This window comes from Hyla sarda, chromosome 1, assembly GCF_029499605.1.
Source record: "Hyla sarda isolate aHylSar1 chromosome 1, aHylSar1.hap1, whole genome shotgun sequence".
Taxonomy (NCBI): domain Eukaryota; kingdom Metazoa; phylum Chordata; class Amphibia; order Anura; family Hylidae; genus Hyla; species Hyla sarda.
In genome coordinates this window covers 317,386,143-317,413,216 of record NC_079189.1, presented here as the reverse complement: position 1 = coordinate 317,413,216, position 27,074 = coordinate 317,386,143, and the positions used below count along the sequence as shown (strand labels likewise).

Genomic DNA, 27,074 nt, shown 5'->3' with positions numbered 1-27,074 from the left:
AACGTATGAGTGAAGAGACCCAGACCAATTACAAACTAAAACTCATAAAAATTACCCAAGAATTCTTAAATCCCCCCCCCCTGCACCCATTTACCCTCCACCTTCCCCTTCTATCCCACCCAGACCAAGGCCATTTCCAACCCCCTATCCCGAGTCAAAATATGACGACACTTTTGAGAATGAGGATGGGCAGTTGTATAGGCGCATGTGATGTTTTTTTTTTTTTGTTTAATAATCGGGTATACTGTTAAAATGACATGTTGGTTATTTATTTGTCTATATTTTATTGCCTTAGCTAATGTTGGCTTTACCCAAAAGCTTGAAATATATGATCTTTATCTAAAGAAAAAAAAAAAAAAAAAAAAAACAAGGTTTGGTAAAGTAAAGTTTTATCGTTTCTGATTGGTCATTTTTGCACAGAAAAGATATACACAGGAATTTAAACTTTAAAAAGGTTTGAAGACATCATTTAGTTTCTCCAATCTGAAAAAAACAAGAAAATGTGAAATGGTTAGCCAAATGATTCCCAATCTTTATATATGTGACATACTTTTTATGGTTTTTTTTTTTACCTAATGATCCTCTTGCCAGGGTAGGGATCCCAAGGAAGATAAGAAATAGTCCTGAAAATGATCCCGAATTTGCAAGACGGACACTGGAGACCGCAGGTTGTTTGATTGAAATCCAAGCAGAGGGGTCTGCTGCACTTCCTCAATGTTTATACTGCTACTATCAAGTGATATCACAAAGTTATGAAGCACCACACAGGCCTTTATTATTTTGTCCACTTTTTCCGGATTAACCATGATGGCTGTGGTAAGTACTCGCCATTTACTAGTCAGAATCCCAAAAGAACACTCAATGAATTTTCGGGCTCTGGTTAGCCTGTAATTGAAGATCCTTCTTTCAGGTGTTAACCTTCGTCCAGAAAACGGCTTTAATAAATTTTTGCACATTAGGAAGGCCTCATCAGCCACTAACACAAAGGGAATGGGTGGCCCTTCTGTACCTGGTAGTGGTTGCGGTGGTGGGAATTGAAAGGACCCGGTGTACAAGGCCTGCCCAAAATTTGATTCCCTAAACACACGTGAATCATTATTTTGGCCATAGGCCCCTATATCTACGGCCAAAAACTTGTAGTTGATATCAGCGATAGCCATCAAGATGATTGAAAAGTATTTTTTATAATTATAACATAAAGACCCACTTCCTGATGGCTTACGAATTCGCACGTGCTTCCCATCAAGTGCACCTACAAAATTGGGGAAATTTGCGTTTTGTAGAAAGCCTTGGGCAGATTCCAGCCATGTTGACTGGGTTGGATTGGGAAGGTGCAATAGCTGTAGTTTATTCCACATAACTTGACAGGTCTCGGAAACTAAATCAGAGATGGTGGACTTGCCCAGTCGAAACTGATAATGAAGAGACTGGAAGGTCTCTCCACTAGCCAGAAATCTGTAAATAAAATAAAAATTAGAGAATCTAAGAAATCATCAGGTAGCTTTCAAATATATTTAAAAAAAAATGTAGTTAGGTGTTTGGATGGATTTGAACCACCAACCTTTCAGCATGTGGAACTGAATGTGCTAACCAATTGCACCACAAACACTTTACTACAATGGTCCTAAAGGAATAGATTTCTTAGGGATTGTTTAAAAGTTGAGTGATCGCTGATTTCATGCAGTTTGAAAACCATCCCTTTGCCACAGAGACCCCCTTTATCACCTGCAACTCTGAGCTGCAAATACCTCTGTGACAGTGAGTGTCAACCACAGAGCCAGCAGACAGTGACGTCATAGCCCTGACCCCCTGTGACGTCATCCCCTTCCCCTGTTCTGCAAGTGTATGGGTGGGGACGTGTGTTTGGCATGGCCATAGCCACTTTTCACCCTTAATCTTGCATTCTGGGAGTGAAAATTAACGACATGTGGGTGGGGGCTGTGACGTTACTACCCGCAGGCACTGTGGTGGCCATTCACTGACACAGAGGTATTTGCAGCTCTGTTCTGCAGGTGAAAAGGGGGGCCTCGATGGAGATTGCAGGGTTTCCCGTCAGCATTAATGCCCCAATCAAACTATCCCCTCTCAAAAATGTTAGAGTAAACCCTTAGCATGTAGTGCTCCAGACAGGATAGCCGCATGATGTACATGGGGCTAGGCATCCACAATATTCCTCTAAAACGGGGCTAAGTCCATTTTTGAATGTTTATATGGGCTTCTTTTAGCTTTCAGCAATGCATTCCAACTATGGTGCCTCCAGCTGTTGCAAAACTACAACTCAGAGCATGCCCGGACAGGCAAGGGCTTGCCGGGCATGCTGGGATTTGCAGTTTGGCAACAGTTGGAGGCACCCTGGTTATTGAAGCTCTGGCTTTTACAGACTAGAATTTTGAAATTCCCAAATTTATTTAAAAAAGGAACAAAGATAATATATGGAGAGAAAGATTAGATAACAATTACCTGAGCGTAACCACAAGACGCTGTTCCGGGGTAACCGCAAGGCGAAGATGGGTATCCTGCCGCACAATATCATCACGCAGGAGCTCCAACAATCCATCAAAAGTTGCTGGTGACATCCGAAGATAGTTGTTGAACTTCTCTGGATACATCCGTAATTGAAGATAAATTGAATCGAATGCACCAAGTTGGGGCCTAAGGGTATTCACAGGGTGAACCCAATAACAGCGACTATGCCTTTGCCAACGCTTTGCCACCCCTCTCACGCTCTCTCAACTCTGCGAGCTGAAGGCGCAAAATGGGGGTAATAATCATTTTCACAAACTGAATAGCACAAAAAATGCACGAGCCACAAAAATCCTGCTGTTCTCTCTCTCTCCTCACAAGCCAGGCAAACACACAGAGGAAACCACTCCCACTTCCTTTGGAATTTCAATGGAATACGCAAAACTTTATTGAAAAGACAGGGAAAAAAAAACCCAGCAAAATTAGAAAACCGTATAAAAAAACGCATGCAACCGTACTGAACTGTACAAAAAGGTAAACCGTATAGTTAAAAACCGTATACGGTTTACGGTTTTATGTATGCGTTTGTGTACGGTTACGCACGGTTTTCCCATATACGATTTTCCCCAGAAAACCGTATACGGGAAACGTATTTGAAAAACGCAGTGTGAACCTAGCCTAACTTCTATCTCCTGTGTTGCATTTAGGACTTCTTATCATAATGCTAGAGCATGCCAACTCCGACCCCGAGATGGATGACTCCCTGTTGGATTATGCTGGACACAAACAAGCAGATCCGGGCACCACTCCAATTGCCACAGGTAGAGCAAATGCCAATTTAGGGTGCATGCACACCACGTTTTTGCAATACAGTTCCCGTATCAGGTTTTTGATGAAAAACGGATTCCTCAAAACCTGACTAAACTGTATCAAAACGTGTGTACAAATTTTAACCCATATACGGTTGAAAACCGTATACGGTTTGAAAAATGGTGTCCAGTTGCATCAGTTTTTTTAACATTAAAACGTATACGTTTTTAACTTTTCACTCCATTTTGAATAAAGTTTAACTTGTTTGAATGAAATTCCAAGAAAAAAAACTGTGCAAAGTCAAAAACTGTATGGTGAAAACGGAAAACCAGATGGAACCGTACGCACATACAGTTCTGCACAGTTCCCATTGATTCCCATGTTAAAAAAAAAACGTATACGGTTTAATACAGTTTTTCACCCGGACCATAAAACGTGGTAGACTAGGGTTTTGGGTACGGGTAAAAAACTGGACAAAACCATATAAGATGCAAAACGGACTAAACTGGATGATGTGTTTGACATACGGTTTACAATGTTAAGTCAATGCATACAGTTTTCTATAAAGTTCCATACGGTTTTTAACTTGAAACCGTATACGGGAACTGTATAAGAAAAACGTGGTGTGCATGCACCCTTATTCTTTGCACAGTGTAATATCCAAGATGTTCTGCAGGGACTTGGAACAAAGTTCTTGGAACACAAAGTGATCTCACTAGCTGAAAGAGAGGTCAAATTATTTTGGACATTGAACTCTTTGCAAACCTATTGATCCCATGACCGAGCTCCACGAGGTCTCCGCAACTTCAAAGAGATCTCTAAGTTTCATTATGATGAACTTTTCATGCAAGCGTGGAAAGAGCTCCATGCAGAACATGCTTTGAAACTAACAAGACTGGTTGGAGACCGTACGGAGCAAGAGTATGCAACTATAATGGGAGAGTTTCTACAGCAAAGACAGAGTTAACCCCTTAACGACCACGGACGTAAATGTATTTCCTGGTTTGGCGGTACTTCGCACACCAGGACGTACATTTACGTCCTGTGTATGACCGTGAGCATTGGAACGGTGCTCGCGTCATACACGACAGGTTCCGGCAGCTAGCAGCAGCCGGGGACCCACAGGTAATGGCCGACATCTGCGATCGCGCGGATGTCCGCCATTAACCCCTCAGATGCCGTGATCATCCAGCATGGCGGCCGGAGGTCCCCTCACCTGGCTCCGGCCGTCTCCCGGGGTCTTCTGCTCTGGTCTGAGATCGAGCAGACCAGAGCAGAAGATCACCGATAATACTGATCAGTGCTATGTCCTATGCATAGCACTGAACAGTATTAGCAATCAAATTGTTACGCCGAGCGCTCCGGGTCCCTGCTCCTCCCCGGAGCGCTCACGGCGTTCACCTCCATGCAGCCCCCCGGTCAGACCCGCTGACCGGGAGCGCTGCATTAGTCTCACCGGCGGGGATGCAACCCGCGTAGCGGGACGCGCCCGCTCGCATCCCAGTCCCCTCACCTGTCCCGTCCTCCGTCGGCTCAGTCCCGGCGCGCGCGGCCCCGCTCCCTAGGGCGCGCGCACGCCGGCTCTCTGAGATTTAAAGGGCCAGTGCCCTATTGATTGGCGCCTGGCACAATCAGTACTCACACCTGTGCCCTCGTTATAAAAACCCACTTCCCCTTCCTAGCATTGCCGGATCTTGTTGCCTCAGTGCAAGCAGTGAAAGCGTTTCCTGTGTATGTTCCAAGCCAGTGTTCCAGACCCTCTGCCGTTGCCCCTGACTACGATCCTTGCTGCTTGCCCTGACCTTCTGCTATGTCCGACCTTGCTCTTGCCTAATCCCTTGTACCGCGCCTGTCTCAGCCATCAGTTGGGGTTGAGTCACTATCGGGTGGAACAACCTGGGGGTTACCTGCCGCAGCAAGTCCATCCCGCTTTGCGGCGGGCTCTGGTGAAAACCAGTAACCCCTTAGACTCCGTTCCTCTGTTACGGCCCACATCATCACCCCACTGACACAGAGAATCCACCACCAGTATCCTCACAGTATACCCATCCGGGTCCTGACACAAATGATTGCTATAAATAGTCCCCTATGGGGACATAAATGTGCAAAAAAAATTTGAAAAATGTAAAAATTAAAAGTAAAAAAAATTTGAAAAACCCCCTCCCCCAATAAAAAGAAAAATTGTAAAAAAAATGTTTTATAAACATATTTGGTATCGCCGCGTGCGCAAATGTCCGAACTATCAAAACATAATGTTTATAATCCCGTAGGGTGAATGGCGTAAACGTAAAAAAATAAAAAAGTCCAAAAATGATGCTTTTTTTGTCACATTTTATTTTAAAAAAAATAATAAAAAATTATCTAAAAGTTTTATATATGCAAATGTGGTATCGATAAAAAGAACACATGACGACGCAAAAAATTAGCCATCATACCGCCCTATATACGGAAAAATGAAAAAAATTATAGGTGGTCAAATTAGGGCGATTTTAGATTACTGATTTTGTACAAAAAGTTTTAGATTTTTTTTAAGCGGTACAAAAATATAAAAGTATCTAGCCATGGGTATAATTTTAATCGTATTGACCCACAGAATAGAGAACACGTCATTTTTACCGTAAAGTGTACAGTGTCAAAACAAAAACCTCCAAAATGTGCAAAATTGTGGTTTTCATTTAAATTTCCTCCCTAAAAAAAAATTATTTTGGGTTCGTCGTACATTTATGGTAAAATTTGAGGTTTCATTACAAAGTACAATTGGTCACGCAAAAAACAAGCCCTTATATGGGTCTGTAGATGAAAATATAAAAGAGTTATGGATTTTAGAAGGCGAGGAGGAAAAACGAAAACGCAAAAATAAAATTAGCCTGATCCTTACATGACAGTGGGCTCAGCCTATCACAGGCCGGGGCAGGACATCGCTGCGGCCGGTGATACGCCGACGGCTCTGTGGCGTCCCCGTCCCCAGGAAGTGGCATGAGGTCAGCACTGCCGGACCAACGGGGGCTCGTAGGAAGGTATGTATAAGTTTATTTTGTTTATTTTTTAGGCCCGGGCACGGGAATATATAAAAGTGTTCATCTACAGTTGTCCTTTAAGGGGTTAAAGACAAGACTCACACCAGCTCAGTTTCAGATCATCCGCAAACATGTGGAAAAGAGGGTGATCCCTATACAGGAAGAGATAAAGAAACATAAAAAAGAGAAGCTCATCAGAGACAGAGCAGACTATGACTCCGGCATTGGAACAATTGGCATCGAAACAATCCTAACCCACGACGCCAACGTGCAAGGAGACATCCACAACCACAGAAAAAGAATGAGTGCTGGATAACGGACTCTGGTTCCGACTCTTGCACGGAGCCTAACATCCAGAGACACATGAGGACTGTTCCCACCGGTCAAGTGGCTAGGTTGGGCGAAACCCCTTCAGGCATCACACCAAAGGGGCCACAAGGGACAAAACAAAGAAAGGTGGCAAGCACAAACAGGTCTGGAGATGATAGGAGCTCCTGCTGCTCAAGACACCACAGGTAATTGTGACATCAGCATTATTAATCTTACCAGTACAGAATTGTCAGACGATTTGTATCAAATTGCTTTCTTAAGGCCTTAATTATTGTATGAAATAGGATTTTGATTTCACTAAGTTTGAATTGGATTTACAGCAAGGAATTAGACGTGTTCATTTGTATAGATTTTTTAAATCGGCACATTCTGACAAAATATCTAGTCAACATGATTATCCAGGCGACATTGCGTCCAGTACTGGATACTCTCCCATCCTATATAAAAGACACGGGGGATTTTTTGCAACATCTTGAACAAAAGTTCTGGCAGGACTATTTATTGGCGACCTTGGATGTGGAGAGCCTCTACACCTGCATCCCAAAGGCTGTCAGACGCCAGTTGAATCGCATGCAGATGGAAGGGGCCCATAAGGACTTCACCTGCGAGTCTTTTAATTTTGTCCTGGGTCATAACACTTTTGTTTTTGATGGCCAATGGTATCTGCAACAAGCGGGGGCCGCGATGGGCACTCCGGTCCCCCCGACTTTCGCAAACATCTTTCAGGGCGATCTGGAGGAACAGATGGCCTTTTCTGTGTCCAAATTTTTTTGGGGACATATTCGCTTATATCTCCACTATATAGACGATGACTTTGTGGTATGGGCAGGTCCGCGAGAGGAATTTGAACTATTTGTACTGTACCTTAAATCCAACACAGCCAACATGACATTCACGAGCGATGAGGGAGCCATACAGACCACAACATATACCAAACCCACCGCTACTAATTCTCTGTTAAAAATATGATAGCTTTCATCCACAACACACTAAGCAGTCTTTGCCCTACGGACAATTTGTCAGATTGAGACGGATTTATTAAGTAAAATATTACAAGATCGTGGATATCCTACCCAACTTATCAATCAAGCCCAAGAAAAAGCATTCAAAAGGGACCACAACCAGCTACAGTATCCCTCTGGGAGAGGGGCAAGAAAGAGAGGGAGGGTTTCTCCTTTATATTTAGACATAGCTCCATGTCAAATGTGATAAGAACTGAGATCAACAGAAACTGGCATATTGTAGTGAGGGATGCGGAAAAGTCATAAACCGGGGTGTCTTTTCACAGGTGTAAAAATATCAAGGATGTTTTGGTGAAAGGATGAATGGAGAAGACCCGGAGTGAGAATTGGTTCAGGAGATCGGCCACACCAGGTAACCACAAATGTGGAAGTTGCCTATTCTGTAGCCAAATGATCCATCTCATCCATTCAGTTAGGACAATATGCACATAGAATCAATGATTTCTTTACCTGTTGTACTTGCTTATGCGATCGTTTGTGATTGTGGCCGATATATCATCGAAAAGACAATCCAACCGATGCATAAATGTTTTAGAGAGCATGTATGCTCGCTAAGAACAGGAGTAGGATCTCCCAGACTTATAAAACATATATGGTAGACAATCGGTATGGCTTCAAAGTGGACGCCTGCTCCACATGGCGCAGGATACAAAAAGAAAGAAATAAGGTAAAATCAAGGTAGTTTATTTCCCAAGATGCAACGCGTTTCGCTGTGGGAAAGCAGCTTCATCAGGCAGGGGGACCCGAAACATATGAAATTTTGTGGTTTGATCCAGATGGATCCATTAGCAACAGGAGGAGATCGCAATATGGAACTGCTAAAATGTGAAACGCAACTAATTCTGAGATCCAAAGCATTAGGTCCGTTAGGATGCAATGAATGTAGTGACCTAAATAGTTTTGTCCAAGATTAATAATGCTAGTGTTATATAATGATAGGTAATACATGTAGTGCTGTCTTGAAACCCACACTACAGTTTAATACAGTGGTCCCTCAACATACGATGGTAATTCGTTCCAAACGACCCATCGTTTGTCGAATCCATCGTATGTTGAGGGATCCGTGCAATGTAAAGTATAGGAAGCTGTACTCACCTGTCCCCGCCACTCCGGACCAGGTCTTCACCACTCCCGATGCTGTCCAAGGGGCTCCCGATGCTGTCCCGCTGCTCCGGTGTCTTCTTCGCGATCCTCCGGCTTCTTCCGCATCTTCTGCAGGGTCCGGGCCTCGCTTTCTGGTGACGTTATTACTCTGCTGTGCCGGCGCGGCGTGCGTAGTGACGTAATAACAACGCCAGAAAGCGAGGCCCCGACCCTGGAGAAGATGCCGGAGGATCGCGAAGTGGACCCGGAGTAGCGGGAATAGGTAGGCGAACCTGCCCGGGATGCTTAAACTGCTATCCGACAGCAGCTTAAGCATTTTGCGCTGTCGGATAGCAGTTAATGCGATGGCCCCGACATATAAAAGCATCGTATGTCGATTTTATCATATGTCGGGGCCATCGCAGGTCGGGGGGGTTACTGTACTTATTTTAATAACTGTTTGTTATGTTTTAATGTAAGCTGTGTCAGCTCTGTTTTGTGCCAATAAAGTTGTTTGTATGACAAGGGAGATTTAAGAGGATGGTTCTGTAATGGAATCAGACTGTGAAAAAGCAATGTGGTAGCGAAACAATTGCTGTCGTGCATTTCACCTGTGCTGAATAAATCCTGCAGACTGAATCAAGTGCCTCCGTGCTGTTTTCTTCACTTTGTATACTTTGAAATGACATCACTCATTTTACCAACAAATCTACGGTGAAACAAAAAAATATAATATTTGTGTTTGGGGGGGGGGGGATTGCAAAAATAAACTCCTTTTGTAACATTTGGGGGCTTCAGTTTCTATGCAGTTAAAAAGATATGCAAATCTGGACTTTGTTTTTGTTTTTTTTACATATACGCCATTGACTGTGTGTTAACGTTATATTTTAACAGTTTTCTTAAGAAAATGTGAAAAGGGGGGTGATTCAAGCTTTTATTAGGAAAGGGGCTTTACATTTATTAACTTTTTATTTTAACCTTTTATTCAATTTTTTTCTAGTCCCCATAGGGGACTATTACATTCAAGGTTTTACAGCACTGATCAGTATTATCGGCACTCCATTGCTTCAGGCTGCCATGGCTTCCTGCAGCACTGGAGTGCGGATTGGATGGGCCAGAGGCAGGTAGGGACCCTCTGCCCGTCCTCTTAGCTGATGGGAACCCTGCGATCTCACTGGTGTCCTAATCAGCTCCGCTGACCTGCTAGCCTCAAATGTTTTACATTTTAGACACGATGGGTGATCAGAATTTAGCGTAAAGGAGATGAAAGCATGCCTTGTATCAATGGCTCAGGCTGTTGGTGGTGTAATGGTGTGCCCTTTTTTGCCAGTCATGGCTGTTTTTTTTTTAAGTGGATATGGCCTGTATAAAATAGGTTTTGGCATTTTAACGTCTAACTTATTACAATATACAACAGGTGAGCTGGCATATATTGTAGCTGAAATCTATAGCAGTTTAGAGCCAATGTAGATTTGAAAGTGCAATGTACGGGAGATGCCCTTAACCCCTTTAGTACCAAGCGTTTTTCCACTTTTGTTTTTTCCTCCTTACCTTTTAAAAATCATAACTCTTTCAATTTTGCACCTAAAAATCCATATGATGGGTTTTTGTTTGCACCACCAATTCTACTTTGTAATGACATCAGTCATTTTACCCATAAATCTACGGCAAAACTGAAAAAAAAATCATTGTGCGACAAAATTTAAGAAAAAACACCATTTTGTAAATTTTGGGGGCTTCCGTTTCTACGCAGTACATTTTCGGTAAAAATGACACCTTATCCTTACTCTGTAGGTCCATATAATTAAAATGATACCCTATTTATATAGGTTTGATTTTGTCGTACTTCTGGAAAAAATCATAACTACATGGAGGAAAATGTATACGTTTAAAAATGTCCTCTCCTGACCCCTATAACTTTTTAACCCCTTAAGGACCAAGCCCATTTTAACCTTAAGGACCAGGCCAATTTTATTTTTGCATTTTCCTCCTCGCCTTCTAAAATCCATAACTTTTATATTTCCATCTACAGACCCATATAAGGGCTTTTTTTTTTTTTGCGTGACCAATTGTACTTTGTAATGAAACCTCTCATTTTACCATAAAATGGACTGCGAACCCAAAAAAATATTTTTTTTTAGGGAGGAAAAAATTTAAATGAAAACCACAATTTTGAACATTTTGGAGGGTTTCATTTTCACACTGTACACTTTACGGTAAAAATGACATGTGTCAGATGACCACTCCACTGGCAGTGATCCGGACTGGAGTGGTCATCTGATGTGCTCTTATGAGTATATAGGTGTGAAAGCAACGGAACAGTACTAAATCGGACCTTGATGTCATCGGATTTATCATTATCTGAGACATAGTGAGGCCCATATTTGTGAAGATCTAAGAAGTAGTATGACGGTATATATCAGGCTGGAATGCATATGGACTGATTAGGATCTATATGATCAAGAGTGGTCTTTGAAAAAGGGAATTTTGACCCCGTCTCTGGCTGATCTGATACCTTTGTCTCCTGGGTTATGTGAGGCTTCCTGTGACAGATTGTATTGGACATAACACATATGGAGGAATTAAAACATCTCTGTGTATATATATATATATAAAAAATACTCTATCGCAACCCTGAACTTCACAGTGATGCCGATACTCATATGCATAGATTAACATCATAAGGAATCATTACATGTGCTTAATATATACTGTCTGCTATTTGTTATACGTTTCGTTGCTGTATCTACTTCACAGAATGGAATAAGCTATATTATCTAATTCCTATTATACTCTAGTTAGCACTTTTTAACCCCTGATGAACCGTAATACTACCTTAAGTACGGGGAAACGGGTTGGGTTTCTTAAAGGGGTTCTCCCTTATTTATACTGTTTTTTGTTATTATGTTTGTGTGTTATGTGTGTATAAGTATGTGTTTTTTTTATGTATATATGTATTTTCTTACCTTTTGTGAAGATCCGGAAGCTGGCCCCTTTTTCTTCCAGCGGCTTGCTGTGTAACCTTGGCCTCCGCCATGTTGTGTTCGGTAAGTGGGATGTCGGGGGGGGGGGGGTGTTCTTGCTTCTGTCCTTCCTATCTTCTGACGTCCGAGGCAAATCTTTTCTTCCGTGGCTCAGCGACGAATCTGCAGCCTCTTCCGGCGCATGCGCAGGTAGTTTTTTTTTTTTTTTTTAACCAAGAAAGTTTTTTTTGTCTAATTGACAAACTGTCTGCGCTTGTGCGAAGCTACGCTATTAGCGTAGACCTAACGTACGCTACGCTGTTAGCGTAGCACTTGCGTACTCGGGCATGCGCAGTTTGTCAATTAGACAAAAAAAACTTTATTGGTTAAAAAAAAAAATACCTGCGCATGCGCCGGAAGAGGCCGCAGATTCGTCGCTGAGCCACGGAAGAAACAGGAAGAAAAGATTCGCCTCGGACGTCAGAAGATAGGAAGGACAGAAGCAAGAACACACCCCCTGACATCCCACTTACCGAACACAACATGGCGGAGGCCGAGGTTACACAGCAAGCCGCTGGAAGAAAAAGGGTCCAGCTTCCGGATCTTCACAAAAGGTAAGAAAATACATATATACATAATCACAACACACATAAAAAAACACATACTTATACACACAACACACAAACATAATAACAAAAAACAGTATAAACAAGGGAGAACCCCTTTAAGTTTACTTATTGCCGGGTATTGTCCCTGTTGTATGTAAGGATATTGTCCCTAACATAGGTCTCCTTACTGGAGTCCTATTAACTCCGGATATCTAGTGATTTAAATGCTTGTTATCTTATTTTTAGAGATTTTTTGTTGTTAATAAAGGATTGGAATAATTTTAGCTATTTTTCTCGGGTTTTTGTGGTTTAATTAACAATATATTTTTATAGTTCGGACATTTACGCATGTGGCGATACCACATATGTTTATTTTTTTTTACTGTTTTTTTTTTTATATAGGAAAAGGGGGGTGATTCAGACTTTCATTAGGGAAGGGGTTAAATCACATTTATTAACTCTTTCTCCCCGCAATTTTATATCCCCCATAGGGGGCTATAACAAGCAGTAGGGATCGACCGATCATCGGTATGGCCGATATAATCGGCCGATAATCACGATTTTGGGCATGACCCGCCACACCGCGACCGCCCCCCCGACCCACTGCACCGCGTCGCACCCCCCACCCTGACCCACTGCACCGCGTCGCACCCCCCACCGTAGTGCTGAGCGGTATACTGGTATGGATTTTTGCCCATACCGCTATACCGGTCGGGCCCCTCCCCCACCCTCCGAGTCAATAAAAAATAAATAAACTTACCCGTAATGGGGGTGGTCCGGGCCATCCATCCTTCCTGTAGTGTCCGGCGGCATTCGAGGTGGAGGGTGAACCAGTCCGGGCCGTCCTTCTCCGGGGGTGCTCTTCTCCCCTCCGGGCAGGCTCCGGCCTAGTACGCTGCATAGACGCCGCTACGCCGTGACGTCAGGTGCGTCGCTGCGCACGGGCGTCACTGCGCAGGGGCGTCTATGCTGCGTTACTAGGCCGGAGCCTGCTCGGAGTGGAGAAGATGACCCCCGGAGGACAGCCCGGACCGGTTCACCCTCCACCCGGAATGCCGCCGGACACTACAGGAAAGAAGGATGGCCCGGACCAACCTGACAGGTAGGGGGAGAGAAGCGGGTGGTAGCGGCGGCGGCGGCCTATGGCACCGCAAAAGCCACTGCAGTGCATTGACTTAAAGCGCCCGCTTTAAATCAATGATCTGCAGCGGTGTCGCGGGGGGATAAATAGCCGATAACTTATACCGGAATATCGGTATAAGTTATCGGCCATCGGCCCTAACCTCCACCGATTATCGGTCTCGGCCCTAAAAAAACGATATCGGTTGATCCCTAACAAGCAGTACACTGACTTCCAGCATTGATCTCAGGCTTGGAGCAATCAAATGCCGATCGGACAGCGTGGAGCCAGGTAGGGAGCCTCCCGCTGTTCGGGATGCTGTAATTTCACCACACCGGTCCCAGACAGCTCAGCTGAGCTCACCGGCGGCGTATTCTCCAGTTTTAGACGCAACAATCAACATTGATTGCGGCGTCTAAATGGTTAATACCGAACATCAGCCTGATCGGCAATGTCCGGTATTAACCGGGACCCCACAGATTCACAGATTGGGAGCCAGCCACGGACGTAAATATACATCCGTGGTCATTAAGGGGTTAATATGCTACAGCTGCCGGAACTTTACTAAATACTGGTGTGTGAAATGCCAGTCTTGATAAATCATCCCCATGAGGTGTGGTTTCTGCAACATGTGTTCAGTATGTGGGAATGTGGAGTAAAGAGGTTTTTCTGTCTCATTAAGTTATCCACTTTTTGCGTGTTGTGTTTCCACAGGATTGTTATGATGCAGTAGCCCTACTGAGTGAGCGCATGTCATAGAAGGGGACTGGAATGCTGTTGTCCACAAGAGGTTAAAGGTTGAATTGTGGAAGGTAGAAGTGATTCTCACACCTACTGGTAGCTGGTGTAGCATTGCGCCTAAAAAAGTACCTTTGCGCACAAAATAACGACTTTTGACAAAAGTCGCAAATGATAAAGATGTGACCACTGCATGGTCAAAAAGTTCTATGGGTAGGCAAAAAAGAGTGAAACTGTCGATATCAAAAGACGCATAAATGTCGCTAAATATGCTGCTTGCACCTGAACTGCGCCAAAACATAGACAAAAAAAAATGCTCTAAAAGCAATGATAAATCTCCCCCATGGTGTCATTTTTACCGAAAAGTGTACTTCATAAAATCTGAAGCCCCCAAAAGTTACAAAATGGCATTTTTTTTTTTTCCAATTTTGCCCCACAAACATTTTTTTCTGGTTTCGCCATAAGTTTTGTGGTGAAATGATTGATGTCATTACAAAGTACAATTGGTAGTGCAAAAAATAAGCCCTCATATGGGTCTATAGGTGCAAAATTAAAAGTGGTATGATTTTTAGAAGGTGATAAGGAAAAACATGAAAATGGAAAAACCCTGAGTCCTTAAGGAGTTAATGGAAAATTTGGCAGCTGGACAACCCCTTTAATCGTCCCCAGAATAAATCCTGCAAACCATTCAATTCACTGTCTAGGGCCCGCTAAAAATATCCAAGTTCAGCTCTTGGGATTGGTAGGGCTTACAGCACTAAGCCCCACACCAATATGCTTGTTAGTTATAGCCATAAAAAGGCTATTTTATTTGGGATGTAAAACATTAATTTACGCTATATTTATTTATTTTTAATGCTTTTGGGCATAAACATGTCAAAATAATAGATAACTGCGATTAACCTGTTGAGGACAGAGGGCGTACCTATACGCCTCCGCCCACTCCCTTTCTATAACGTGGGGCCACAGCGTGGCCCGGGCCCAGCCTCTAACAATAGCAGGGACCCGGGGGCAATAGCGCGAGGCACTGATCGCGGTGCCATGTGCTATTAACCCTTTATACACAGCATTTAAAGTTGAACGCTGCGTCTAAAGTGAAAGTAAGACATTGCCAGTCAGCTCAGGGAGCTGTTTGGGATCGCCGCTGTGAAATCGCGGCATCCCGAACCGATTACAGGACAGCAGGAGGACCCCTACCTTCCTCGCTGTCCGATTGCCGAATGACTGCTCAGTGCCTGAGACCAATGTAAAAGATCAGTGTGCGCAGTGTTATAACCCCCTATGGGAGCTATAACATTGCAAAAAAAAAAAAAAAAGTGAATAAAGATCATTTAACCCTAATAAAAGTTTGAATCACCCCCTTTTTCCCCATTTAAAAAAAAAAAAAAAAAACTGTGTAAAAATAAACATATGTGGTATCACCGCGTGTGGAAATGTCCGAATTATAAAAATATATTAATTAAACAGCACGGTCAACAGCGTACGCACAAAAAAATTCCAAAGTCCAAAATAGCGTATTTTTGGTCACTTTTTATATCATGAAAAAATGAATAAAAAGTGATCAAAAAGTCCGATCAATACAAAAATGGTACCACTAAAACCTTCAGATCATGGCACAAAAAATGTGCCCTCATACCGGCCCATATGCGGAAAGATAAAAAAGTTATAGGGGTTAGAAGATGACCATTTTAAACATATAAATTTTCCTGCATGTAGTTATGATTTTTTCCAGAAGTACGACAAAATCAAACCTATATAAATAGGGTATCATTTTAACGGTATGGACCTACAGAATAATTATAAGGTGTCATTTTTACCAAAAAATGCAATGCGTAGAAACGGAAGCCCCCAAATTTTACAAAACTGCATTTTTTTCTTCAATTTTGTCGCACAATGATTTTTTTTTCATTTCGCTGTAGATTTTTGGGTAAAATTACTGGTTATTACAAAGTAGAATTGGTGGCGCAAAAAATAAGCCATCAAATGGATTTTTAGGTGCAAAATTGAATGTTATGATTTGTAAAAGGTATGGAAGAAAAAACGAAAGTGCAAAAACGGGAAAACCCTCTGTCCCCCAGGGGTTAAATGATTTGTTTAAAAAAAAAAAGTATGAACAACATTATAAAATGTACTGTACCAAAAAATAAATAAAAAAGGCTTGGCACAACAAAAACGTGCACAAAAATAGTCCACAAAAACAATAAAGCTTGAAAAATCTAGCCTCATTTTTCGGTAAACACAAGCATATTTTCAAGTCCCAAAATACTATGTTTGAACATAGCCTAGCTGTTCACATGAAGCGTTCCGGCGGGTTGTAGAACAATGGGCTGTCTGTGACAGAAGATCCTGTCCCCGAGCTGAGAGGAGCTGTGGCTGACATGGCGCGCTCACCGCCCGCTCGAACGTTCTCCTCACAACAATGGGACAGGCAGTGTGCGCGCCTTCTAGAACACAACTGTCCCGACCAGGGAGGGAGCGGGGGGCGGGGCCTCAGCACTGTATCTCCCACCTCCCCTCATAGTGAATGGGAGGAGGCGACGGCGAAGCCTGACTGTATGTGTTATTACATACTTCCTGTGGTATATTTATGAGCGTGAAGTCAATTTCCGGTAGCAGCGCCGGACCAGCTCCCCTCCTCCCCGTGTGCCGTCTCTAGTTGTATCCCCCTCGTATCTCCTCCCCTGGCTGGCCGATATAAGATCATCGACTAGGCGGAGCTGCGGGGAAAGGGGATACTGTCTAGGTTATTATACCCCTCCCTCACAGCGGTGGATGGGGGAGAGGAGTCCCCCTAAAAGAGAACGACAGGAGAGGACATATATAACATCGCAGTAGGAGACAGCCATTCAATAACACCAGAACTTATCACATACTTCAGCCATAGAGCACAGCCTGGAATTCCTATGGGGATCCACCTGCAGGTAAGTACTTCCATGGATGGGAGGCTTTGTATGTAGAAAGGTCATCATGTACGGATACTTTCCTGTCTGGAGATGTATCGATCGGCTGCACGGTGAGCTTCTTATTACATGACCTATATTAATCTGCCTCTAGGAGAGTTCACAGGAAGCTCCTGTTCAGTGCTTTGGAGTGTTGGCTGCTTAGTACCAAGCAGTTGTGATGTCACAGATCCCCGTGACATCATTAGACGCGTCCTGATCACTGGATCTCAGTCTAATGACTATAATAATGGTCCTGGGATTTGTGGTGCGTCGGCCATGTGTAGGGTTACTCTCTATAGACTCCAATCTCCTTTCATAATTAAGGATGATAAATATCGTCATATTATATGGAAAGTGATTTATCCCGAGCCCCATGAGGACGACGGCTCTAAGCCCTGAACTTAGCTGAGACAAGTCTGCGACTTAGCATTCCCCATCTTCCTTTATCTGCCTGTAATTAATTTCTCCCTTTATGTCTCACTTGTCTCTTCAGACTCCTTGTAACAAAGGCTCCGCTCCAGTCAGTCTGTCCTGGGGTGCTAATACTTAGCCATTCAGTCTCACATCCTATATGATGCAGTCGTATTAAAGGGGCAGACAACGCTGCAGAAGCCAATGCCTCTTTCATTACAGTAAAGACCTATTTAATGATTCTTCTCATGCAGGAGGACCATTTCAATGAGAACACGTATCGAGCCAAGATTATGGGGACAGTTAAGGAGAAGGTTGAAATATTAAGCAGTTTTTGTAAAATTGCAGAGGATTCTAGATCATAGTTGACAGTATTGATAGATCTAGTATCATGGGAATTACCTATTAAATGCCATATATAGCCCTAGGACTCGGGAATAGTATGCTGGGTACTTTTTGTGCGTAGTAGTCGTTTTCGGAGGAGCTGTCCTCTCATAACAAAACACTCTTTAGGCTCCATACACATGTGCAGTTTGCCTGATGTTTTTATTTTATTTATTTTTTAGTTAAATTCAGGATTGGGTCCAATAAGAATGAAAAGTATAAGAAAGGACTCATACATCCTGTGTTTGGTTCATAAAAGTTCCACAAAAAATTGCATTAACACTGTATGTGTGATTCCAGAATACTATGTATTTATTATACATGTGGAGTCACTAAAGAAGGTGCCGCTATAATATATTTAATTAGTTCACATTAGGCTTACCTTGATTCATCATTGTCATCTTCAAAGGTGTTTTGGTGACATTTAGATGTCCTACATCCTGAAGGATGTAGCTGCATGCACCTTTAAAAAGGGAACTTGTCACCAGGTTTGACTCTTTATATCACGATCACTGACAAAGTGGACTAAAGTGTCCAATTAGCTAGTTTAACATCAAAGAACTCAAGTATAGCTAAAGTTACAATTCTTTATTTAAATCACACATTAAAACCCTATTACAAAAGGCGTATATCAAAAAGCAGAATACATAGATATAAGAGGATCGTCACTAGGGTTGGCTTTATCACAGAGAACTAGTAACCAGATTCTCCCAATGAAGACCCCAAACTTTCCGACGCTTTTCCCCATATATCTAGTTATACAATACGGTTCATCAGGGAATTGTGGTCATGCTATGCAAGTGGGAGGCATGCAAAATTATTTCATAATACATAGATCAGTAAATTTACAAACATATTCATACATGTACGTGTTGATTACAAAACCACAAACAAAGTAACAGATTAGTAGAGCATAGCGACAGGATACATAGCAATTACTGCAAGGCCATACTGTGAAGTCAAATGAAACATTGCTAGATGTAGTTCCACACAGAAATCCTCAATCCTCCCATTGTCAAATGGACCAGTGTATGGTGTTATAGGGACACAGAGGGTGAGGTCAACCACATAAGAGCGATCAAAAAGTCCCTTCAAAACAAAAATGGTATCAATAAAGACCAATATAAAGACCATGGTGCAAAAAAAATTAGCCCTCCTACATCCTCGTATACAGGAAAATAAAAGCGTTCTAGGGGTCAGAAGAGGACAATTTTAATTAAGCCTACTAACCGTAGATATATTTTTTAAAAGTAGCAAAATAAAACAACCTATACAAGTTGGGTTTATGGATGTGAGAGAAAAAAATGTAGTGATTTTACCACAGCGACCAATCACAGCTCAGCTAATGAGCTTTTGTAAAGTGAAAGCTGAAAACCAAAGTGATTGGTTGCTGTGGGAAAATCGCTCTATTTTTTTTCTCACACACAGTTTGATAAAATGAGTTATGTCCTTATAAAGTACAGTTGGTAGCACAAAAAACAAGCCCTCATTTGGGACTGTAAGTGGAGAATTGAAAGCATTATGGCTATATGAAGGTGAGGAGGAAAATAAACAAAGCCTCCCTCCAAAAAATTGGCCCAGTATTTTAATTGGGGTTAAAAATATTTTTGATGTCCACTAATAGATGCTATTGCACTGAGTAATCTGCTTTTTTGCTAGATCCTATGTTTACATCCTGAAAGCTGGTGGGTATGGAGAAAGCTCAAGTACTGAGTGTGCTCCGTACACCCTTAAAGGGTAGCTCCCACCATCCCATTTTTTTTCTGTCCCTTCCTATTGCCAGTCTATCCCTAACCCCCTCCCTGCTTTTAATTAAAATTTTTACTATATTAAAAATAACTTTTTTTTCTGCCTGGTAGCGTGCTCACTACCAGGCAGACTTCCCCAGCAGGCACCACGTCACTGGTGCCTGCTGGGGGGGACTTCCACCCTTAGTTCATCTACACAAGGTGCCTCCAGCTGTTTCACCACTACAACTCCCAGCTTGCCCTGACATCTATTGGCTGTCAGGGCATGCTGGGAGTTGTAGTATTGAAACAGCTGGAGGCACCCTTTGTAGATAAACTATTAGCTAGTTACATGCGGCGCTAGCCCGTTCCCTCCATTCCCCCCCCCCCCCCCCGCGCGCCATACCCCATTCCCTCCATCACAAACCACCCCCGCCCCGCATACCCCGTTCCCTCCATCACAAACCCCCCTCCCGCATACCCCGTTCCCTCATTACACTTACTGCAGAGTCCCGCAGCGGGCGTGCAGGGGCAGCGGCGGCGATGTGCGGGAGGAGTGGCCTCCCAGCCAGTGGCCGGGGAGCCAATGCGCTCGCTCCCGCCTGTCTGATTGACAGGCAGGGAGCGAGTGCAGCCTAACTGAAAAAGGACTGATTGCCAGGCCAAAATCAGTCCTTTTTCAGGCGTGACGTCACGCCAGGCTGCAGCCGGCCACTAGGAGGGAGACCCCTAGTGGCCGGTTTTCAAATGTAAATTAAACCATTTTAATTAAAAAACAAATAATAAAAGTATATTAGAGATATGTTGTAGTACATAAGTACTACAACATATCGAAAAATTAAGTTGGTGACAGTGCCCATTTAATAGCGCCAGGACCAGTATACTCTGCTTGGGGTTTGTGAGGTGTTAAAGTGAATATGCCATCAGATTATGGCCCATTAACCCCTTAAGGACACGCGCCATTAATGTGCAGCGCCGCATAGCGTCACTTCGCCCACAGTTCCGTATCATTCACGGCGGGTCCCGGCGGCTGGCTGCCATTAACCCCTCAGATGCCGTGATTAATACAGATCACGGCATCTGCGGCAGTGCGGCACTTAAAATCAGATCAGACAAAATGGCTGATGGAGGTCCTTTCACCTGCCTCCGTCCGTCTCCCGGGGTCTTCTGCACTGATCTACCTTCCAGCAGACCAGAGCAGAAGATAGCCGATAATACTGGTCAGTGCTATGCCCTATGCATAGCACTGAACACTATTAGCAATCTAATTATTGCTATAAATAGTCCCCTATGGGGACTAAAAAAGTGTAAAAGAAATGAAAAAAAATGTTAAAAAGCCCCTCCTCCAATAAAGTTTTAAATCACCCCTTTTCCCCATATTAATACAAAAAAAAGCATTAAAAAAACAATAAATAATAAACATGTTTGGTATTGTCGTGTGTGTGTGTGTTTGTGTGTGTAAATGTCTGAATTATAAAAAATATAATGTTAATGATCCCCCACGGCGAACGGCGTAAACATAAAAAAAAATTAAAAAATCCAAAATGTCAGCTTTTTTGTCACATCAAACTGCAAAAAATTTAATAAAAAGCGATTAAAGTCACATACGCAAACGTGGTACTAAAACAAACTACGGATCATGGCGCAAAAAAATAAGTTAGAGGTGGTCAAAGTATGGCAATTTTAAACGTACTGGTTTTGTAAAAAAAAAAAAAAAAGTTTGAGATCTTTTAAAAGCAGTACAATAATAGAAATGTATGTAATTATGGGTATCATTTTAATCGTATTGACCCAGATAATAAAGAAAATATTTCATTTTTAGTGTACAGCGTGAAAACGAAACCCCCCAAATTTGCAAAATTATGATTTTTGTTTAGATTTCCTTACACAAATTAATTTTTTTTTTTTGGGGGGGGGGGGTTACCATACATTTTAGGGTAAAGTGAGTGGTGTCATTACAAAGTACAACTAGTCATGCAAAAAACAAGCGCTCATATGGGTCTGGGAATGGAAATATAAAAGAGTTAAGGATTTTAGAAGATGAGGCGGCAAAAACGAAAATGAATTTTTTTAATCAACTGGTTCCAGAAAGTTAAACAGATTTGTAAATTACTTCTGTTAAAAAAATCTTAATCCTTCCAGTACTTACTAGCTGCTGAATGCTACAGAGGAAATTCTTTTCTTTTTGGAACACAGAGCTCGCTGCTGACATCACGAGCACAGTGCTCTCTGCTGACATCTCTGTCCATTTAGAAACTGTCCAGAGCAGCATATGTTTGCTATGGGGATTTTCTCCTACTATGGAAAAAGTATTTTATATTTTCATCCACAGACTAGTATGAGGGCTTATTTTTTGCGCGACCAGTTGTCCGTTGTAATGCTTTACCATAAAATGTATGGCGCAACAAAAAAAATACTATTTGTGTGGGAAAATTAAAAAGAAAACCGCAATTTAGCAAATTTTGGAAGGTTTAGTTTTCACGCCGTACAATTTACGGTAAAAATGACATGTATTATTTATTCTTTGGGTCAATATGAGGACCAAGCCCATTTTGGCCTTAAGGACCAGAGCGTTTTTTGCACATCTGACCACTGTCACTTTAAACATTAATAACTCTGGGATGCTTTTAGTTATCATTCTGATTCCGAGACTGTTTGTTCGTGACATATTCTACTTTAACATAGTGGTAAATTTTGTGGTAACTTGCATCCTTTCCTTGTGAAAAATCCTAAAATTTGATGAAAAATTAGAAAATTTAGCATTTTTCTAACTTTGAAGCTCTCTGCTTGTAAGGAAAATGTATATTACAAATAAAAAAATTTTTTATTCACATATACAATATGTTTACTTTATGTTTGCATCATAAAATTGACGAGTTTTTACTTTTGGAAGACACCAGAGGGCTTCAAAGTTCAGCAGCAATTTTCCAATTTTTCACAAAATTTTCAAACTCACTATTTTTCAGGGATCAGTTCAGGTTTGAAGTGGATTTGAAGGGCCTTCATATTAGAAATACCCCACAAATGACCCCATTATAAAAACTGCACCCCCCAAAGTATTCAAAATGACATTAAGTCAGCGTTTTAACTAGGGATCGACCGATTATCGGTATGGCCGATATTATCGGCCGACAATCACGATTTTGGGCATTATCGGTATCGGCAATTATCTTGCCGATAAGCCGATAATGCCCCGCCCCCGCACCGCCCCCACCGCACCGCGACCGCCACCCCCTCAACCCACCGCACTGCACCCCCGACCCACCGTGATGCTAGGTATACTGGTATGGATTTTTTCCCATACCGCTATACCGGTCGGGCCCCTCCCCCACCCTTCGAGTCAATAAAAAAAATTAAACTTACCCGTAATGGGTAAGTGTCCGGGGGTTCCTGTAGTGTCCGGGGGTGTTCCGGGTGGAGGGTGGTCCGGTACGAGCTGTCCTTCTTCTCCCACGGTCTTCTTCTCCACTCCGATCAGGCTCCGGCCTAGTACGCTGCATAGACTCCGTGACGTCAGGTGCGTCGCTGCGCACGGGCGTCACTGCGCAGCAGCGTCTATGCAGCGTACTAGGCCGGAGCCTGCCCGGAGTGGAGAAGATGACCGCCGGAGAAGAAGGACAGCCCAGACCGGACCACCCTCCTCCCGGAACGCCCCCGGACACTACAGGAACGATGGATGGATGGCCCGGACCACCCTGACAGGTAGGGGAGAGAAGCGGGTGGTGGCGGCGGCGGCCTATGGCCCCGCAAAAGCCACTGCAGATCATTGATTTAAAGCGCCCGCTTTAAATTAATGACCTGCAGCGGTGACGCCCCCGGACACTACAGGAACGATGGATGGATGGAACGCCCCCGGACACTACAGGAACGATGGATGGATGGCCCGGACCACCCTGACAGGTAGGGGAGAGAAGCGGGTGGTGGCGGCGGCGGCCTATGGCCCCGCAAAAGCCACTGCAGATCATTGATTTAAAGCGCCCGCTTTAAATCAATGACCTGCAGCGGTGACGCAGGGGGTTAAATAGCCGATAACTTATACCGGAATATCGGTATAAGTTATCGGCTATCGGCCCTAACCTGCACCGATTATCGGTATCGGCCCTAAAAACCGATATCGGTCAATCCCTAGTTTTAACCCTTTAGGTGTTTCAAAGGAATAGAAGCAAAGTGAAGGAGAAAATTCACAATCTTCATTTTTTACACTCGCTTGTTCTTGTAGACCCAATTTTTTAATTTTTACAAGGGGTAAAAGGAGAAAATGTATACTTATATTTGTAGCCCAATTTCTCTTGAGTAAGCACATACCTCATATGTCTATGTAAAGTGTTCGGCGGGCGCATTAGAGGGCTCAGAAGCGAAGGAGCGACGAGGGGATTTTGGAGAGTACGTTTTTCTGAAATGGTTTTTGGGGGGCATGTTGCATTTATGAAGCCCCTATGGTGCCAGAACAGCAAAAAACCCTCACATGGCATACCATTTTGGAAACTAGACCCCTTGAGGAACATAACAAGGAATAAAGTGAGCCTTAATACCCCACAGGTGTTTCACGACTTTTGCATATGTAAAAAAAAATTATTTGTGTTTCCCCCCCAAATTTCACATTTTTCCAAGGGTTAATAGCAGGAAATACCCCCCAATATTTGTAACCCCATCTCTTCTGAGTATGGAGGTACCCCATAAGTTGACCTGGAGTGCACTGCGGGCGAACTACAATGCTCAGAAGAGAAGGAGTCATATTTGGCTTTTTGAGAGCAAATTTTGCTCGGGAAACATGTCGCATTTAGGAAGCCCCTATGGTGCCAGAACAGCAAAAAAAAAAAAACACATGGCATACCATTTTGGAAACTAGACCCCTTGAGGAACGTAATAAGGAATAAAGTGAGCCTTAATACCCCACAGGTGTTTCACGACTTTTGCATATGTAAAAAAAAAATAAAAACATTTTCACTAAAATGTGTTTACCCCCAAATTTCACATTTTTGCAAGGGTTAATAGCAGAAAATACCCCCCAAAATTTGTAACCCCATCTCTTCTGAGTATGGAGGTACCCCATAAGTTGACCTGAAGTGCACTATGGGCGAACTACAATGCTCAGAAGAGAAGGAGTCATATTTGGCTTTTTGAGAGCAAATTTTGCTCGGGGGGCATGTCGCATTTAGGAAGCCCCTATGGTGCCAGGACAGCAAAAAAAAAACACATTGCATACCATTTTGGAAACTAGACCCCTTGAGGAATGTAACAAGGGGTACCGTGAGCATTTGCCCCCCACTGGTGTCTGACAGATCTTTGGAACAGTGGGCTGTACAAGTTTTCATTTTCACGGACCACTGTTCCAAAGATCCGTCAGACACCAGTGAGGGGTAAATTCTCACTGCACCCCTCATTACATTCCGTGAGGGGTGTCGTTTCCTAAATGGGGTCACAAGTGGTTTTTTTTTTTTGCTTTTGTCAAAACCGCTGTAACAATCAGCCACCCCTGTGCAAATCACCTCAAATGTACATGGTGCACTCTCCCTTCTGGGCCTTGTTGTGCGCCCCCAGAGCACTTTGCGCCCATATATGGGGTATCTCCGTAGTCGGGAGAAGCTGCGTTACAAATTTTGGGGGGCTTTTTTCCCTTTTACCTCTTGTGAAAATGTAAAGTATAGGGCAACATCAGCATGTGTAACATTCTGTGTAGACCCCAACATTTCCTTTTCATGAAGGGTTAAAGAAGAAAAAGCCCCCCAAACCTTGTAACGCAATTTCTCCCGAGTACGGCGATACCCCATATGTGGCCCTTAACTGTTGCCCTGAAATACCACAGGGCTCCAAAGTGAGAGCGCCATCTGCATTTGAGGCCTAAATTAGGGATTTGCATAGGGGTGGACATAGGGGTATTCTACGCCAGTGATTCCCAAACAGGGTGCCTCCAGCTGTTTTAAAACTCCCAGCATGTGTGGACAGTCAACGGCTGTCCGGCAATACTGGGAGTTGTTGTTTTTTAACAGCTGGAGGCTCTGCTTTGGAAACAGTGGTGTACCGGACGTTCTTATTGGGGGAGGGGAGCTGTGTAGGGGTATGTGTATATGTAGTGTTTTTAACTTTTTATTTGTGTTAGTGTAGTGTAGTGTAGTGTTTTTAGGGTACAGTCACACGGGCAGGGGATTACAGCGAGTTTCCCAGCGCAAAATTTGCTGCATCTCAAACTTGCAGCGAGAAACCCACTGTAAAACCCTCGCCCATGTGAATGTGGTCTGTTAGTGCATGCTGGGAGTTATAGTTTTGCAACAGCTGGAGGCACACAGGTTAGCAAACACTGAGTTAGAAACAATGTTTCCCAACCAGTATGTCTCCAGTTGTTGCAAAACTACAACTCCCAGCATGCCCAGACAGCTGAAGGGCATGCTGGGAGTTGTAGTTTGGCAACATCTGAAGGGCCAGATGCGCATCGCCGGGTTAACTGAATGTCATTTATAAACGTCGGGATGCGCGAACGCACTGCACAACCCGGCGTTTATATATGACATTCTGCGGGAAGGGGTTAAAATGATATCCATGAGAACATACTTTTCTCTTTTGCAAACTTTTTAACCAAATTAGTACGTTTAAAATCCCCCTATTTTGAAGACCTATAACTTTCATTTTTCCGTATAAGCGGCGGTATGAGGGCTCATTTTTTGCGCCATGATCTGTACTTTTTATTGATACCATATTTGCTTATATAAAACTTTTAATAATTTTTTTTAATCAATTTTCTGGGGACTAAAATGTTATAAAAAGCAGCAATTTTTTTTTATTTTTTTATGTTAACGCTGTTTACCATACAGTATCATTAACATTATATTTTAATAGTTCGGTTATTTACGTATGCGGCGATACCAAATATGTGTATATATATATGTACACTTTTTGGGGGTGAAATAGGGAAACATTTTTAAGTTTTTATTGGGGGAGGGTTTTTTTTCACATTTTTTACTTTTATTTTTACGCTTTTACTTTTATGGTGACTATTTATAGCAATCATTCGATTGCTAATACTTAGCACTAATCAGTGTTATCGGTGATCTTCTGCTCTGGTCTGCTGGATCGCAGACCAGAGCAGAAGACCCGTGGAAGGCAGCGGAGGCAGGTGAGGGGACTTCTGGATGATCGGATCGCGCGCCAGCGCTGCCGGCGATCCGTTCATCCATTTTAGTGACCGCAATGCTGCAGATGCCGTGATCTGTATTGATCACGGCATCTGAGGGGTTAATGGCGGACATCCGTGCGATTGCGGATGTCGGGCATTACCGGCGGGTCCCTGGTTGCTAGCAGAAGCCGGGACCTGCCGCGCATGACCTGAGCATCGCTCCAATGCTCGCGGTTATGCATAGAACGTAAATGTATGTCCTGGTACGTTAAGTACCAGCTCACCAGGACGTACATTTACGTCCTGCGTCGTTAAGGGGTTAAGGTCAAAATGGGCTGTGTCCTT

At 43.1% G+C, this 27,074-nt stretch overlaps 2 protein-coding genes across 6 annotated transcripts in view; one reads left to right on the top strand and one right to left on the bottom strand.

Annotated features, from left to right (window-relative positions):
- Nucleotides 1-448: 448 nt before the first annotated feature.
- LOC130272627 (uncharacterized) lies at nt 449-17,146 on the bottom strand. 3 transcript variants are annotated; one of them, XM_056518457.1, is made up of 3 exons: nt 17,028-17,068; nt 2,461-2,599; nt 449-1,455 (listed from the first exon to the last, which is right to left on the bottom strand). In XM_056518457.1, exons 2-3 carry the CDS (start codon nt 2,574-2,576, stop codon nt 573-575), a joined length of 999 nt encoding a protein of 332 aa, XP_056374432.1. In that variant the 5' UTR covers nt 2,577-2,599; nt 17,028-17,068; the 3' UTR covers nt 449-572. The 3 variants fall into 3 exon arrangements, with proteins under 3 accessions (XP_056374432.1, XP_056374445.1, XP_056374436.1); XM_056518470.1 differs by lacking the exon at nt 2,461-2,599 and having other exon boundaries at nt 17,028-17,146; XM_056518461.1 differs by lacking the exons at nt 2,461-2,599; nt 17,028-17,068 and adding an exon at nt 11,692-11,787.
- The window catches only part of KIAA1958 (KIAA1958 ortholog), a 108,627-nt gene continuing 97,854 nt past the window's right edge, over nt 16,302-27,074 (top strand). Inside the window, exon 1 of one of the 3 annotated variants that reach the window (XM_056518451.1) lies at nt 16,302-17,075. The gene's annotated coding sequence lies outside the window, so the exon portion shown is untranslated. The remainder of the gene's footprint in view (nt 17,076-27,074) is intronic. The other 2 variants (XM_056518456.1, XM_056518435.1) reach the window with 2 other exon arrangements.